The sequence below is a fragment of the Acomys minous genome, assembly GCF_964271855.1.
Source record: "Acomys minous genome assembly, chromosome: 17".
In the NCBI taxonomy this organism is placed as follows: Eukaryota; Metazoa; Chordata; class Mammalia; order Rodentia; family Muridae; genus Acomys; species Acomys minous.
This window is the reverse complement of record NC_140500.1, coordinates 23,040,142-23,057,269: the sequence shown is the minus strand read 5'-3', so window position 1 is coordinate 23,057,269 and position 17,128 is coordinate 23,040,142. Positions and strand designations below refer to the sequence as shown.

The window sequence follows — 17,128 nt, the reverse complement described above, 5'->3', positions numbered from 1 at the left end:
ATGCTCAGATTACAGGCATGTGCCAGCATGTCTGTTGTATGTGACGCTGGGAATGGAGCCCAGCAATCCTCCATGCTAGTCAAATCTATGCCCACTCAGCTACACTCCCAGGGCTGTTTGCTTGTTTGTCTGTTTAGGGTTGAGGGTCACATATTATAACCTAAGCTGATATGAAACTTACTGTGTTTCCCACGATAGCTTCACATTCCTTGTAATCCTTCTGCTTCAGCCCCTAGGCTATTTAGCTTATGGACAGGGATAACCACACCTGACTCACATTAATTAATCATTGACTAGTCAGTCAATGAGCATATAGACCAAGGCTACCACTTCTGTTTTATCTTAATTAGTTGTTCCAAGTTAAAGTTTTACTCTTTTCACTGGGAGGTGGGGTTGGGTAGGACTGAGGAATTGAACTTGGGGCCTCACATATGCTAGGCAAGATCTCTACCACTACCTATACCTTCACTCTTATTATTATTTAACGATTTTTAAATTGTGTGTGTGTGTATGTGTTTTGTGTGTATGTGTGTGTGTGTGTGCATGTGTGTGTGTGTGTGTGTGTGTGTGTGTGTGTGTGTGTGTGCAGGTGCCTGTGGAAGCCAGAGGAGGGCATTGGAACCCTGGGAGCTGAAGTTAAACGCAGTTATGAGCAGCCTCATGCGTGTGCTGGGAACCAAACAAGAACAGCAAGCACTCTTAACAACTGAGCCACCCCTCCAGCTCGCCCACCTTTTCAAGAGGTGGGGGTCTTGCTAAGTTACCTTGCCACTAAGACTTTCAACTTGTAATTCTACTGCCTCAGCCTTACAAGTAGCTAGAATTAGAGGCCTAGGTCACCAGACCTAACTAGCTTCTTCCTTTTTATTTATTTATTTATTTACTTATCTATTTATTTATTTACTTATTTATTTTTATTGTCATGAAACCAACATTGACTTAGTGCTACTTGTCAAAAAATCATTAGGAGGTAGAAATTCCTTATCAGAATAGTAATTCATCTTAAGAACAATATCAAGGTATCACTTATGATAGGAGAGTTGGAAAGCCCCCAGGCACTCAAGCGTAAGCGAGCCAGCCCACCATACAGCTGATGCACTCTTCAAGACCATGGACCCAAGCCAGGCGTGGTGGCGCACGCTTTTAATCCCAGCACTCAGGAGGCAGAGGTAGGTGGATCAATGGAAGTTTGAGACCAGTCTGGTCTACAAAGTGAGTCCAGGACAGCCAAGGCTACACAGAGAAACCCTGTCTGGGGGGAAAAAAAAAAAAGACGATGCACCCAAGGTAAGTGTGGGAACAGGCACTTGTAGACTCAGAATGAAACAGAAGGATCACTTGAAGCCAGGAAGAGTTGGGGACCAGCCTATGGCAACGTGACAAACCCATAAAGAAAAAAGCAAAATAAAGAGGAAAAAAACCAACCAAACGCCTTGCTAGGACCTAGCATCCTGGCCTGGCATCCCTTTACCTGTCTCGGAACTCATCTTGCTCAGTCTCTGGACCGCTTCCTCTGGAGCTTACGCTGTGGGGATGGCTTCTGCCAGCTTGGTGCTGGACTTTGCTTTCTCTGGTGTGCCCGCAACCACCTGCGTGGACAGAGGGTGACTCATTCCTGAGTGTAAGCCATTGCTCCGTATCCGTACTACGTAAATGAAAAAGGAAGTGACTTCTGGATTTTTTTTTTCCCTCCATGACGAGAAGACCCACAAGTACAACAGCCGTCGACTCTGCAGAACAGAGCGCTGTGATAACACCAAACTTCCAAGTTCACTGGTGACAGCTAAGTCTAGAACGCTTTCTCCTTCCTTCAAGTTCAAGTAAGACTGGGAGAGAAGACGGTACAGAGGTCAGAGAGAATGAAGCTGTTTTAGGAGTAACTCGAAAGTCCTCAGTGTGGCCCGGTCAGAATAGTATCGGTTTCCCCTATTACTTCCTCTCATTTGCCCTTTGCTCCATACATCTGCTGGGAAAAGGAGGGACGCCTTAAGATGCCAGAGCAGAACCTTGTTGGCCTCTGACTCAAATAGCTAGTGTGCAGTTCTGGCGCTCTCTTCCTCTTGAAGTGTGACTAAGTCTACTAGACTTTTAATCCCTAATAAGAAGTTAGTGTGCTGTGCTCTTCATAGCCATCCTCTGCTGTCACAGCTCCGGGTCACATTCAGGCCACCAGTTCCTCTGGGGCTCAGCATCATCCTTCAGAACTGACATTATCCCCTCAAGACTCAGGTCTCAACTGGCTTTGGACTCCATTACTGTGACAATGACCATGACCAAACACAGCTTGGGGAAGAAAGGGCTTCTTTGGGTTGCACTTCCACGTCACACCCCATCTCTGAGGAAAGTCAGTGCAGGCTCTTAAGCAGGAACCTGGAGGCAGGAGCTGAAGCAGAGGCCATGGAGGAGTGCTGCCTACTGGCTTGCTCTCCCTGGCTTGCTCAGCCTGCTTTTGTAATACACCCCAGGACCACTTGCTCAAGGATGGCATTGCCTACATCAATCACCAGCCAAGAATATGCCCGCAGACTCACCTACAAGGCAATGTGATGGGGCATTTTGTCAGTTGAGGCTCCCTCTTCCAGGATGACTTTAGTTTGTGCTTTTCTTCTGTCCCAGATCCCTATCTCCTACCACAATCCCTACTTTCTTAGGTCTGCCCTCTCTTGTGGCTTGAAGGCCAGAGAACATGAGCCTACACACACACACACACACACACACACACACACACACCCTAGATTGAACAAACTTAGTCCTCAGCTCCCACTTCCCTGATAAAACTAGGAAGGAAAAGCTCAGAGGTGCCCTTTCCTATGTTGTAACATATCCTCTGAAGATGAAGGCCATTGGGGTTTTGTTGAGGGCTGTTCAGGAAAAGTTACTTCCTTCTGATCAAAAGAGTGAAATCTGAGTTCTCCCTGCGTGAAGATGCAACACGCTGGTCTGACCCAAAGGCTAGAACATTTCATATACCATTTCCATCTCCTTAAGGGGTGATCCGTCCAGGCCTGTCAATCACCTGGCAGGGAGAACGCGCCACAAGAAAGCTGGCTCACTTGAAGACATGCTACGGAGGTAGGAGGAATAAGCGAGCATTGCCTTCATAAGCCCCAGCAGCTGCCCTCGCTGGTGCAGCCGCTTGCAGTCCTTCCTGTTATGTCTGCCTGCTTCCTGAGTTTGAATTCATGAAGAATGACTTTTTTTTTTTCTTTTTCTCTCTTTTCATCTCTGTTCTGGATACCAGCCAACCTAAGTTCACCTCTCTTGATACTCTGGACGCGGTCACTCTCTGAATTGTCCCCCTCACCCTGACCTGCTTGGCAGCCTGCTTTGCTCACCCTACTTGTTTTCCAAGGCACTAACTCTGAGGTCACAGTTAGGTCTCCTCCCTCCTGCTGGCAGCTGCCAAGATGCACAGCTTTGCCTGATCCCTGGTTTTCTTCCTAACTCTGATATAAATAGTCCTGGGGCCGAGGGTGGGGCTGGAAAGAGAGCTTGGTGGTTAAGAGAGTGCTGGCTGCTCTTCCCAGGACTGGAATGCCTGGCACCCGAGTCAGCTCACAGCCACTCTTATCTCCAATTCTGGGGGCTCCAGCGCCACCTTTTGGCCTCCACAGGTACTGCAGATATATACATGCTAATACAAATAACTATTTTAAATCTCTCTCTCTCTCTCTCTCTCTCTCTCTCTCTCTCTCTCTCTCTCTCTCTCTCTCTCTCTCTTTCTCTCTCTCTCTCTCTCTCTTCCCTCCCTGCCCCCTCTGTTGTTTTTGGGCACATATCCTGTAACTCCCTATGTAGGTCAGGCTAGCCTCAAACTCACAGAGCTCCCCCTGCCTCTACCTCCAAGTGCTGGGATTAAAGCCACCACAGCCAGTCTATGAATCCTTTTGAAGTTACTGTATTAATGAGACTAAGAACTCACAACAGGAACCCCAAGTCCCTCATAACATTCTTATCTTCTCTAAATTATGCCCCACCCTGCAGCTGTTCTCAGATTGCCTCTTTCTAAGTTAGGGAGAGATGGCTCAGTGGTTAAGAGCCTTTGTTATCCTTCCAGAGGACCTGGGTTCAACTCTCACTCCACCAGGGCAATTCACAATCATCTGTAACTATCTTTCCAAGGGGATGCAACATCCTTTCCTGATCTCCATGGCACCAGACACACGTGCAATGCACAAACAAACATACATGTTTTCAAAATTTAAGTCCAGTACTCAGGAAGGTAGATGGACCTATCCAAGTTCAAGGCTAACCTAGTCTACAAAGGAGTCTAGGACAGCCAAGGCTACATGGAGAAATCTTGCCTCGAAAAAACCAACAACAACAACAATAATAAAACAGCAGGCATGACCTCCTCTCTAATTCTTTGTTTCTTTCTTTGTTTCTTTGTTTCTTTCTTTGTTTCTTTGTTTGTTTCTTTGTTTGTTTCTTTCTTTCTTGATTTACTTATTTAGTTATTATGTGTTCCTGCATGTAACTCCTATAGGCCAGAAGAGGGCACCAGATCTCATTTGGATGGTTGTGAGGCACCGTGTGGTTGTTGGGAGTTGAACTCAGAACCTTTGGAAAAGCTGCCAGCGCTCTCTTAACCTCTGAGCCATCTCCAGCCCTTCTCCTAACTCTTACCCATATCTCCACCTGGCAGCTGCTGAGGTCTTTAGCTTGTCTGGAGTGTAGCTTTTCTCCCAAACTAAAAAATTTCCGGCTTGTATTTTTTTTTAGGGTTTTTTGTGGAGGGGCTAGGGGGCTCTAGACAGGGTTTCTCTATGTTAACAACAGCCAAGACTGTCCTAGACTTGCTTTGTAGATCAGGGTGGCCTTGAATTCACAGAGATCTGCCTGCCTTTGCCTCCCAAGTGCTGGGATTAACAGTGTGCACCAGCACACTCCGATCAATTATTTTGTGTGTGTGTGTGTGTGTGTGTGTGTGTGTGTGTATGTGTGTGTGTGTGTGTGCGCGCGCGCATTCTTGGTGCTCTTCCTGGTCCCCGAGGAAGTCAGAAGAGGGCATAGGATCCCCTAAAATTAGAGTTGTGCTGCAAGAGCAGCTGGTGCTCTTTTTTGTTGTTGTTGTTTGTTTTTCTTTTTTTTTTTTGAGACCGGGTCTCTCTGTGTTAGCTTTGGCTGGCCTGGACTTGCTCTGTAGACCAGGCTGTCCTCGAACTCACAGCGATACACCTGCCTCTGCCTCCCAAGTACGGGGACTAAAGGCATGTGCCACCACGCCCAGCCGGCACCTGGTACTCTTGACCACCAAGCAAACTCTTTCAGCCCCACCTCTGCTTTATTATAATGGCAAGGCACTAGGACATAGCTCAGTTTTGGTAGAACGCTTGCCTAGAAAGCTCAAAGCCCTGGGTTTGACTCCTGGCACATAGCGTCCCACATCAAAAGTACTTGAGATTGTCTCAAAACCCTGACATTTCAAGTTCTGGGAACAGGTTGCTGGTCTAGAACAATACATTCTAAGCAATCCGCGTGCAAGCGTGTGCCTCGTCTTAGGCCTCTAATTCAAGCCATGTTTCTGGCTGCAGGAATGTGCCTGGTAGCGTCGGCCGCACGGGAGCATGTGGCTGGTGGGGCTTACACGACTACAATAATTAACCTGTTTCCAAAGGACAGTCCCCAGAAAATGACCGTGAGTAAAACTTATCTTCCCTAGGCAGACAATGCCCCAAACTTCAAATCCCCACCAGCTTGCTCGCCTTTCTGGGGAACTGTTTGCTAGCAAGGCCGTGGGACTGGGAATGCCGTGATGGAGTTGGTTGCTGTTTGTGTCGGGGGTGTCTGGGTTTGAGTTTTCTTTCTTGTTGTTGTTTTTGGTTTGTTTATGGGAAATGTTTTGGTGGTTTTATCTTTGAGATTAGTTCTCGTGCGCTGCCTCAAGTTCTAGTACTCAGGCAGCCCACCCGATTCTCCCCGCAGCCTCTCTAGAAGCCCTGTCCAGCTTGATCATCCTTCGTTTAGCCACCAGGGGGCAGAAGGAGAAAACTAGTTGAACGAAGGCCCAATAGGAAAATCCCTGGAAATCCTCAGGGTCTGTGTTCAGCCTTTGCGCTCCGGATTGTCTCTAGGCTGCAATGCTTTATACAGCCTCGCATCTTTCTTCATAACCCCCGGCCCCCGCCCACTGCCCCGGATGAATGCCTGCATTAGATCTAGCCACTCACATTTCTCACTTGGACTCTATCTGTAGTAGCCATAATATTCATGCTTTGAACAATTAACCCTTTAGGAGCCAGAAGCACCTGTATCATTCACTATGTTATTAATACTTTTTGTTTGTTTTTGTTTTGTTTGTTTTTCGAGACAGGGTCTCTCTGTGTAGTCTTGGCTGTCCTGGACTTGCTTTTTAGACCAGGCTGGCCTCGAACTCGCAGTGATCCTCCTGCCTCTGCCTCCCGAGTGCTGGGATTAAAGGTGTGTGCCACCACGCCCGGCTGTTATTAATACTTTTTAATTATAAAAAATCTTTTATAAAGTTTTTTTTTTAAGTCAGGTGTGGTATCACATGTCTTTAATCCCAGCACTAAGCAGGCAGAGTGTCTGAAGCAAGAAGGTAGGTATGTGCAATTGGTATAACAAAAGTTATTTTTTTAATTATGCTGAGGGTCATCACACAAGGATCACACTCTAAGCTCCTAAACCGGTATCCCCAAGGCTGCTCACCTGTGCGACGTTATCTTAGCTAAAGGTCAGGTTCAGACTCTGACAGTAGTCTCTGGTTTGAGGCTGATGATGCCTGGAGAGACTCTCTAGATGCAGGACAGATCAAGGTGGCATCTCTCCGCTGTCACCAGTGGTCCTGAGGAAGTGCAGAACACTGTATTGCTCTTGTTCTGCATTTATATCAAGTAGGTGCTGTAGGTGGAGGAGTTCAAGTCCTGCGTCTGGTTATCTTGAGTAAGTGATGTCACTGGGTTCTGGCTATCAGGTGGAGCCTTGGGTGTAGTGGGGTTCCTGACTAAGCTTTTTTTATATTTCTAAAAGGTGGGTTTCTTTCTTTCTTTCTGTTTGTTTTGTTTTATTTTGTTTTTGTTTTTCAAGACAGGCTTTCTCTGTGTAGCCTTGGCTGTCCTGGACTCACTTTGTAGACCAGGCTGGCCTTGAACTCACATCAATCCACTTGCCTCTGCCTTGCTCCTTTTTTTTTTTTTTTTAACTCTGCTTATCACATAGAAGCAGGTGGATCTCTGTGAGTTGGAGGCCAGCCTGGTCTACACAGTGAGTGCCAAGACAGCCAGGACTATGGAAAGAGACCCTGTCTCAAAAAACAAAAACAAAAAACAACAAAAAACCACTAACAGGCTGGGTGGTGGTGGCGCACACCTTTAATCCCAGCGCACGGGAAGTAGAGGCAGGTGGATCGATGTGAATTCAAGGCAAAAAATATTTTTTTATTTATGTATGTGTGTGTGTGTGTGCAGACACTCAAGTGTGTGTCCAGCATGCATGTGGAGGTCAGAGAACAACTTGCAGGAGATGGATCTCTCCTTCCATCTTGTGGGTCTCAGGGACCAAACTCAGGTCATCAGGCCTGGTGGGAAGTGCCTTCACTCACTGAGCATCCCACCGGCCCTACTTCTCCTCACTGCATAGATCAAGCTGGCCTTGAATTCCTGACGATCCTACTGTCTCAACTTCCCAAGTGGCTGGGATTACAGCTGTGAGCCACTGTGCCTGCCTTGCCATTTGCCTTCTGAGTACTGAAAATAGTAGTCTGTAGCTAAAACAATTTTTTGTTCTCTTTTGTTTGAGACAGAATATTATTATAAAATTCTAGCTGGTTTGGAATTCCCCTGGCGGGCCTGAAACTTACAGGTCCCCGTTCCTCTGCCTTGTGAGCACTAGGATTAATGATGATCTGTACCACCATGACCAGCCTAAAGCAATTATTCTTTTTTTAAGACCAGGCTGGCCTTGAACTCACAGCGATCCACCTGCCTCTGCCTTTCGAGTGCTGGGATTAAAGGCATGTGCCACCACACCCAGCAAGCAATTATTCTTAAGACTATTTCTCTGTGCTCTTTCTCAAAATGACAAATTATACTGAAATAGGACTAAGCTAAAAACTAGGGGGGAATAACTTTTTGTTCACACACAAAAAAATTGTATCTGGGGTTGAGCATGTAGCTCAACTCTTGGATGCTTGCCTAGGACGCATGACACCTGTGTGCTGTCTACTGCATCGTATATTCTGGACATAGTGTTAAATACTATAGTATCAGTCCTTGGCAGGTGGACTGAAAAGGATCCTAAATTCAAGATCATCCTTAGCTATGTATTAATAGCAACTTCAGAGCCAGTCTGGGATAAATGAAACCCTGCCTCAAACACAAAGCAAGGGCCACAGACGTGGCACAGCAGGGAAAGGCACTGCTCACCACACCTGTGGACATGAGTTCCATCCCCAAGACCGACTTGTCAGAAGGAGACTGACCCTTGAAATTTATCTTCACACACACACACACACACACACACACACACACACACACACACATTTTAAAATTTAGAACAAAGCTCTGTTTAATTTTAAATACAAGGGAAAGTGGATGTGAAAACATAAAGTGCCAAGGAGCAGAGTAATGGAGGAGTCAGAGTGTGGTCAAATTACAAAGACAAGATTTGGGTTCAGGAATCTAACCCAGGGCTTTATGCTTGCTCCGTATCACTGAGCCAGGTCCCAAACAGGAGCCTCCCTGAAGCAAGTCAGGGTGACAAAACACTGTTGTGGGGTATCCACCAGAGAAGACTGCTCAGACGTGGAGTTAACCCAATAGAAAGTCTTTATTAGGGCTAGAGAGATGGCTCAGAGGTTAAGAGCACTGTCTGGTCTTCCAAAGGTCCTGAGTTCAATTCCCAGCAACCACGTGGGGGTGGCTCACAACCATCTATAATGTGATCTGATGCCCTCTTCTGGCCTGCAGGTGTACATGCAGGCAGAGCACTGTATACATAAGAATAAATAAATGAAAGCCTTTGTTAGCCAGCTGGCAACAATACTTAGTGCTCAGGATCCCACTGTAGGCTCAAGCCTTTCTCAAGGTGAGCTTTTAGGCACAAAACCATGTCCTGGGTTGTCATACTTCAGATAAGAAGAAGCAGAATGACAGATGCCAAAAAGCAAGGGTAGTCTATTTAGGGACTTTCCAAGAACTGTGGGCTTTGTATTTGTTCTGCCAGGTGGTGCTGTCTACGTGCTGAGTTTTATGGCCTAAATGGTACTATCGTCATGGAGTCAGTTGTGCTAAGGTCTTGGGGCCTGTTACATCATCTGGACTCTAGAAGGGACTGAGGGGTTGCAGAGACATCTAGATAGTCAGATAAGGAAGGTGGTGCAATCTGGCTAACCCTAGTACAATGTTTGCCAGAAACAGACACAGAACCCCACTTCTACCAGATACTGCAGTCAAATTCCTGTCCAGTGCCCTGAGTATGAAGGGGAAGAAATTCAATGCTGCTCCGGTCCAGTGGGAGTTACTGTGACTCAGGAGAGCAGCTTTGTGAAGTGACGGCAGAAGCTCAGAGAAGCCTGGCCAATGAATCACATGTAATACTTCAAGTCATTTCTTCCTCCTCCCTACTCCCCAGACCACAAAAACAATGACAAAATCAACAGAACACAGACACTGACAAAGACAGCTCTGTTTTCAGCTATATCAGCAGGGTCAGATCTTTACAGACACACAGCCCACTTTCTCTGCTCATAGACAACGCATGCCTGTGTGCATGGTGATAGAGGAAGTGATCAACACTGTTTTAAGTAGAGAAAAAAATGGGCTGGAGAGATGGCTCAGAGTTTAAGAGCACTGGCTGCTCTTCCAAAGGTCCTGAGTTCAATTCCCAGCAACTACAAGGTGGCTCACAACCCATCTATAATGAGATCTGGTGCCCTCTTCTGGTGTGCAGGCAGGCAAAACACTGCGTATACGATGAATAAATAAAATATTTTTTAAAAAGAAAAAATGACAAGGAAATAAAGGGTTAAGCAGGTATGGCAGTACAATAAATGCTTATAAATTCCAGCAATGGGGCAAGGCAGGAGGGCCAAGGTCTTCCTTGGGTTTTATGGTGAGTAGGAAGTCAATCTGGGCTACATGAGACCCTGTCTCAAAACATAATAAATAATACAAGAAAACTCTTTTTTTTTTTTTTGGTTTTTCGAGACAGAGTCTCTCTGTGTAGCCTTGGCTGTCCTGGACTCACTTTGTAGACCAGGCTGGCCTCGAACTCACAGCGATCCACCTGCCTCTGCCTCCCGAGTGCTGGGATTAAAGGCATGCGCCACCACGCCCGGCCCACAAGAAAACTCTTAAGCAACCACTAGTGTCCCAATATTTATGTCCCATTCCTTACTTAAAAATAAAAACAGGGGCTGGGCATGGTGGCGCATGCCTTTAATCCCAGCACTCTAGAGGGAGGCAGAGGCAGGTGGATCACTGTGAGTTTGAGGCCAACCTGGTCTACAAAGTGAGTCCAGGACAGCCAAGGCTACGCAGAGAAACCCTGTCTCTTGAAAAACCAAGTAGTAGTAGTAGTAGTAGTAGTAGTAGTAGTAGTAAAATAATAAACAGGGGCCACTTGTGGTGGTGCTTGCCTTTAATCCCAGCACTTGGGAGGCAGAGGCAGGCAGATAGCTGTGAGTTCAAGGCCAGCCTGGTCTACAAAGTGAGTCCAGGATAGCCGAGGCTATGCAGAGAAACCCTGTCTTAAAAATGAAAGAAAGAAAGAAAGAAAGAAAAGGAGGTGGGGGTGGGGGAGTGGTAGGGGGTGGGGAGTGGGTGGGGCTGAGGAAGTGTCAGGGGCTAAGAGTGATTGCTGCTCTTTCAGAGGACCCAGGGTCAGTTCCTATCACCCACATGATGGCTTACAGGCTCCTGCACACACGTGGTACACAAACTCAAGTGCACAAATACACATCACATAAAATAAAAAATAAATATTTTTAAATTAGAATTTAAAAATATGACCAGCAAGGTGGATGAGTGGGTAAAGGGGCTTGCCGCCAAGTCTAAAGAACTGAGTTCTAATCCCAAGAGCCCATGTGATGGAAGGCGAGAACCCTCAGGTGTACACATGCACAGGGAACAGGAGGAGGTCAGAGACACCTTTCTGGAGTGAGTTCTCTTCTTCCACCACTGGATTCTGCGAACTAAACTCAGTTCACAGGCTCAGTAGCATTCACCTCTTGCCTCCTGAGCATCTTACCGGTCATATTGTTTGTTTGTTTTCCCAGATAGTCTTATATGCCTCAGGCTGGCCTAGAACTCCTGATCCTCTTGCCTCTGCTTCCCAAATGCTGGTATTACAGGGCTTGGAGGTAGAGAAACACTACCAGACCTGGCCCATGATGTCGTCAGAGTTAATACAAAGAATTTATTGTTAGAGTTTGAAAATCCAAAACAACCCAAGCAGGCGCAGGAGTCAGCCGAGCAAGATCTGTGTTTGAGTTAGGCAGCAAAAACTGATCAGTCAGGGACGACAGCACAGGCTCGGGGAACTCACTATGTCTCTGAATGTACGTCTTAGTAAGTGTTCAAGCAGATGACAAAAATGCATTGTACTCAGGCCGCTACTGATCATTCAGGGCCACAGAACAGACTCGGGAGCTGAGCTGTGACCCCGAGCCAGGATGTTACAGTGTTTTTAAGCTCCAAAACCACAAATATCTGAGCCAAGTTATCCCTCCAATCAGGGTCTAGGGATAGCGGACTTCCTTAGGAGCAGGTCTTTGTGCTTCACGTATCCTGTTCCCATGGGATGGGTTCTTCAACTGCAGCGGTGCGGCTGGCCTAGCATTCGCGTCTCAGCTTGCCGACCAGGATGGCAGTTACTCACGTACATGTCTCCTTCTGCAAAGCAGGATGTCAGCTACGCAGGGAGGTCTCAGGGACTTAAGCTTTATTTGATCCCTATTCAACATAGAGGTTTTATTCAACATGGCTTCGGTTTGGTTACCTTTCACATTGCCCTCTTGCTTTTGTACCTTATTCAAACCCTTGATTGTCTGTTTCAGAATATAAGGGGTTGTACAGCGCTCCTAGGACCACGAGCTTAGCTGAGCTGAGAACGGAAGGCCTGTGAGGAGCAGGAGGAAAAGGAGGGTCCGTAGTCCTGACAAGGGTGCTGAGAAGAAAGCTGGTTAGCCGCGAGGACCAATCAAAGAGGTTCTGGAAGCAGTTACCGGCCTGCCTCCCTTGTTCCTTCCCATCCAATCAGTTTTGTTTTATTTTCCCTGAGGCGTCTTGGGCCATCCCGGAGGCAGAAAAACAGCAAGTTTCCCTCAAAGGGAATTTACTTTTGACTTAAGCATTTCAGAATGTCAAGGGTGCAGGGACGATGTCCTCTCTTTTGTAATTTACAGCTGAAATGTGGGGTGTCAGTTGTCAGGGCCCAGGAAGGCTGAAAATGCTAGTCAAAGCCTGGGCAATGGGGCGGTTTTCAGAAGCATCTGATTAGCCGATCCAGCTGATGGGACAAGGGCACAGATATACCGGCTGGATTAGATTTCATCGGCTTTCAGTAAGTGAGAGCTCAGCGGCTTGCAGCCCTTAAGTGTTCCCTCGTTGGTGTTTGTCAGCCAAGTGCAAATCTCCTGAGACGAATATAGACCAGGGACAGAAGTTAAAATTTCCTGGTTTTGGGGGAAAGGGAGGAATCCCAAGATCAAGGGAGAATCCCATTTCCAGGAATAGACAGTTGCAGAAACTTAGGCTGTACTTATCTGGAGTTCATTTGACCTATGACAGGTAGGAGAGCCACGTCTTATGACTTCTTTGATTCCCTGAAGCTTACATGAGTTTTTAGTTCATAATGAGGCTATATCACGGGCTGGAGAGATGGCTCAGAAGTTAAGAGCACTGGCTGCTCTTCCATAAAGGTCCTGTGTTCAATTCCCAGCAACCACATGATGGCTCACAACCATCTATAATGAGATCTGGTGCCCTCTTCTGGCCTGCAGGTGTACATGCAGGCAGAGCACTGTATACATAATAATAAATAAATCTTTTGAAGAAGAAGAAGAGGAGAAGGAGGAGAAGAAGGAAGAGGGAGGAGGAGGAGGAGGTAGGCCGGGCAATAGTGGCACACACCTTTAATCCCAGCACTAGGCAGGCAGAGGCAGGTGGATGGCTGTGAGTTCAAGGCCAGCCTGGTCTACAAAGTGAGTCCAGGACAGTCAAGGCTACTCAGAGAAACCTGTCTCGAAAAACAAAAAACAAAAACAAACAAACAAAAAGAAGATATATCAGCATGGCTGTTGTATTGAAATTCATGTTGTAGAAAAATAGTTAACAGGTATCTGTAAAACAGCAAGAATAGCCTTTGAATCCCAGCAAAAACTATAGTTGTGGGTTAAAAAGGCATGAACATTTTGTTATTGTTCAGAGAACAAGGATATAAGTCGGACAGCAATGTTTTAGCCCGATGAAAAGCATCTTTTAGTTATATCTAGAAGACAATTAAAGAATTCTGAAAATCCTGAGCTTGTGACTGAGTTATAAACTGTCAGTGCTCCACCAAATCTTGAACTTCCAAAATCTCAGGGTAATACCATCACAGAAGGGGAAAGGAACCTGAAACATCTCTTAGCTCTATATATTTTAAATTATTTTTGAGATCCTTAGAACTTATTTAAAATTTTATATCCTTGGACTTCAAGTGGACTTTGAACCATTTTTTTTTTTTAATTTTTAATTAGTTACTGGGCGTGGTGGCAGCACATGCCTTTAATCCCAGCACTCAAGAGGCAGAGGCAGGCAGATCTCTGAGTTCAAGGCCAGCCTGGTCTACAACACAAGTCCAGGACAGCCAAGGCTACATAGAGAAACCTTGTCTTGAAAAGCCAAAAAATAAATAAATAAATAAAAATTTAATTAGTTATGAGAAACATAAGTAGTTATTATTGAGAATAGCCATTGTAAAGTATGTTCTTTTAGTGAAAAGTTACACCTGAAAACTGTTTATCCTTTAACATGAAGCCTGTGAGCAAAGTAGACCTGTTTGACCTTTTGTAAATAAGAGACCCAGTGGCTTTAATTAATGAACTGACAAGGTGGCTGAAGCCTTGTGGGAAGGAGCTGATTGTCTGCTGTTGCCTAACTGACAGAGCTATACTTAGCTCAGGAGTCAATGTGATCAGAGACCCGAGAAGAATAAATTATACTCTAAAATGACAGAGGCTAGACCATAGTCCACTACCCACACAGTCATCCCAGGCTCCCGTGGCCTCCATGGCGATGTGGGCAGAGGGATCAGGACAGCATCAGACACATGCCTGTGGAGGAGGAGCATGGGAGGGACTGACCTCACCCTGTCTAAGCGAGGTGAGGCAACCCACTCTACAGTGTCCTGCTTGTCCACAGTTCAGGTGGGGCCTCAGCAGTTTTCACCAGTGGTTAGCGTTACTACAGTTCAAGTGGAGTCCTTTGCCTCTGTGTCCACTGTCTCTTTTGAGGCCATGGGGGTCATTACTAGGATCTGAGAGACTCTGTCATAGTAAAATTTAAATATCTTGGGCTGGAGAGATGGCTCAGTGGTTGAGAACACTGGCTGCCCTTCCAGAGGTCCTGAGTTCAATTCCCAGCAACCACATGGTGGCTCACAGCTATCTATATAATAAGATCTGGTGCCCTCTTCTGGCCTGCAGGCATACATGCAGGCAGAACACTGTATACATAATAAATAAATAAATAAATAAATAAATAAATAAATCTTTTTTAAAAATTTAATATCTTTCTTTTGGTTTGTTTTTTTGTTTTGTTTTGTTTTGTTTTTTGAGACAGGGTTTCTCTATGTTATCTTTCTGTCCTGGACTCACTTTGCAGACCAGGCTGGCCTCGAACTCACAGCGATGCACCTGCCTCGGCCTCCCGAGTGCTGGGATTGAAGGCATGAGCCACCATGCCCGGCCTAAATTTTAAATATCTTAAATGCCATGTTGAGCAAATCTCTGACAGGTTTGAGGGCCAGTATCTACCAAGGATATCTGAGTTAAACAATCCTTGTCTGTTTATTTGCTTTAAATTATATCTTGAAAACATAAAACAGGAGGCTAAATAATGCATGTTCCTGTAATTAATTACATTATATTTAGCATGACTACAAATACACTTCTGAACATAGAAGGTAACTATTAACTTGTATTTTATTTTATTTTTTTATTATCCTTACCAGTATACAGGCCGGGTGGTGGTAGTGTGCACCCTTAATCCCAGCACTTGGGAAGCAGAGGCAGATGGATCCACTGTGAGTTCGAGGCCAGGCTGGCCTACAAAGTGAGTCCAGGACAGCCAAGGTTACACAGAGAGACCCTGTCTCAAAAAATAAACAAAACAAAAAAACCAAAACCAGTATACAGTAAAGTGACAATTACTGAATTACAGCTCTCTAAGTATCAAGACGAGACTTTTTTTTATTTAAATAATTTACTCAGATTATATCTCAATTGTTATCCCTCACTTGTATCTGCCCATTCCCCCTCCCTCCCTCTTTCAACCTATTCTCCTCCCTTAGGTCTGTGACAGAAGGGGACCTCCTCCCCACTATATGATCACAGCCTATCAGGTCTCTTCCTGGTAGCCTGCTTTCTCTTCCTCTGAGTGTGACAAAGTCTCCCCACCAAGGGGAAGTGGTCAAATGGGGGGCACCAGAGTTCATGTCCCAGTCAGTCCCTGCTCTCCACACAACTGTGGAGAATGTGCTGTCTATTGGCTAGATCTGAATAGGGGGTTCTAGGTTTATTGCATGCATTGTCCTTGGTGGGTACAGTAGAATGAGCAGATCCCCCTGGGTCCAGATCCACCAGCCTTAATATGAGACTTTTTTTTTTTTCTTTTTCAAGGCAGGGTTTCTCTGTGTAGCCCTAGTTGTCCTGGACTTGCTTTGCAGACCAGGCTGGCCTTGAACTCACAGCGATCCACCTACATCTGCCTCCCAAGTTCTAGAATTAAAAGCATGTGCTACCACACCGGCCTTAAGACAAAACTTTTAAACACAGACACTGAGAATTTTCTTGATCCTTACATGGTATAGCATTATAAAAATATAACAGGTTTTTATATGACTCAGTTTAACAATGCTAGTAAAACCAAGAAGGTCATATGTGTGTGTGTATTCCATAGTTTTATAAATTAAAACATTTTAAAGGCTGTTTTTAAATATCAAGTTTTTAATTTTTCTGGTAAAACTCTAAAACTTCTTTAAAGAAGTTTAAAATGTCTCCATTATGTGGTTTTTAAAAAATATTTTATTTAATTTTAATTTATGTGCATGTGTCGGTGTAGGGGTGTCAGGTCTTGGAGTTACAGATAGTTGTGAACTGCCATGTGGGTGCTGGGAATTGAACCAGGGTCCTTTGGAAGAGCAGGCAGTACTCTTAACCACTGAGCCATCTCTCCAGCCCCTCAATTATGTGTTTTTGCAAAATTAAAATAAACTATCTTTTTAAAGAGTGAAGACATAGATGAACCAGAGGACCCTGACATACAAGCCCATACATTTAAGACCATTCAGAAACAAACACACACATTTATCTACTTAAAACAGACAAAACTTTCCTCACTTCTTCCAGCTGTAATTTCAAGGGAGGGGCGGGCACCTGCAAACCTGATGAATCAGATTCTCATGGGCACAGCAGTCCTGTAGCAGGAATAGCCACCAGCTTCCGTATGGTATCGGAGAAAGCTGGGGAGCCGCTGGTGCCCCTTTAAGATCAGCAGATCAGACGGCCAGGCTTTGCAGTCGGGCCAGCAGGAGGCGGGACTTCACCAGCCGTACTTGGCTCCCAGCTGCTTGCACAGGGCTCCAAGAGCAGAGCCGGTTTACCAGGGGGTTTGCTGTTTTCCTGATTCGGCCACTTTTTCTGCTGAAAATCCTTGAGATGGGTTAAGACTAAGCCAAGGCAGCAGATAAAGTTTGGCTTATTTTTCCGAATATGAAACCCAGAGCAGCAATCAAACGAAACGAAACGAAAACTACAGACTCAAACTGACATTTTCCGGCGGGTCATGCCCAGACCAGAACGATGTGTTCCCCCAGTGGGAACCAGTTAGGGGGCAGGACGACTCCTGTCCACCTCTGACCCTAGACCCAGTTTCTCCTTTCTTGGACCCCAGATAGGCTCTAACCA

The 17,128-nt window shown here is 45.7% G+C and overlaps 1 protein-coding gene across 2 annotated transcripts in view; it reads right to left on the bottom strand.

Moving 5' to 3' along the window:
- APOBEC1 (apolipoprotein B mRNA editing enzyme catalytic subunit 1) overlaps positions 1-17,128 on the bottom strand; it is a 30,147-nt gene that overhangs the window by 12,631 nt on the left and 388 nt on the right. The window contains exon 2 of one of the 2 annotated variants that reach the window (XM_084765978.1): positions 1,472-1,730. In XM_084765978.1, coding sequence (XP_084622104.1) covers positions 1,472-1,487 — 16 coding nt within the window. In that variant the 5' untranslated portion in view covers positions 1,488-1,730. The remainder of the gene's footprint in view (positions 1-1,471; positions 1,731-17,128) is intronic. The other variant, XM_084765977.1, reaches the window with a different exon arrangement.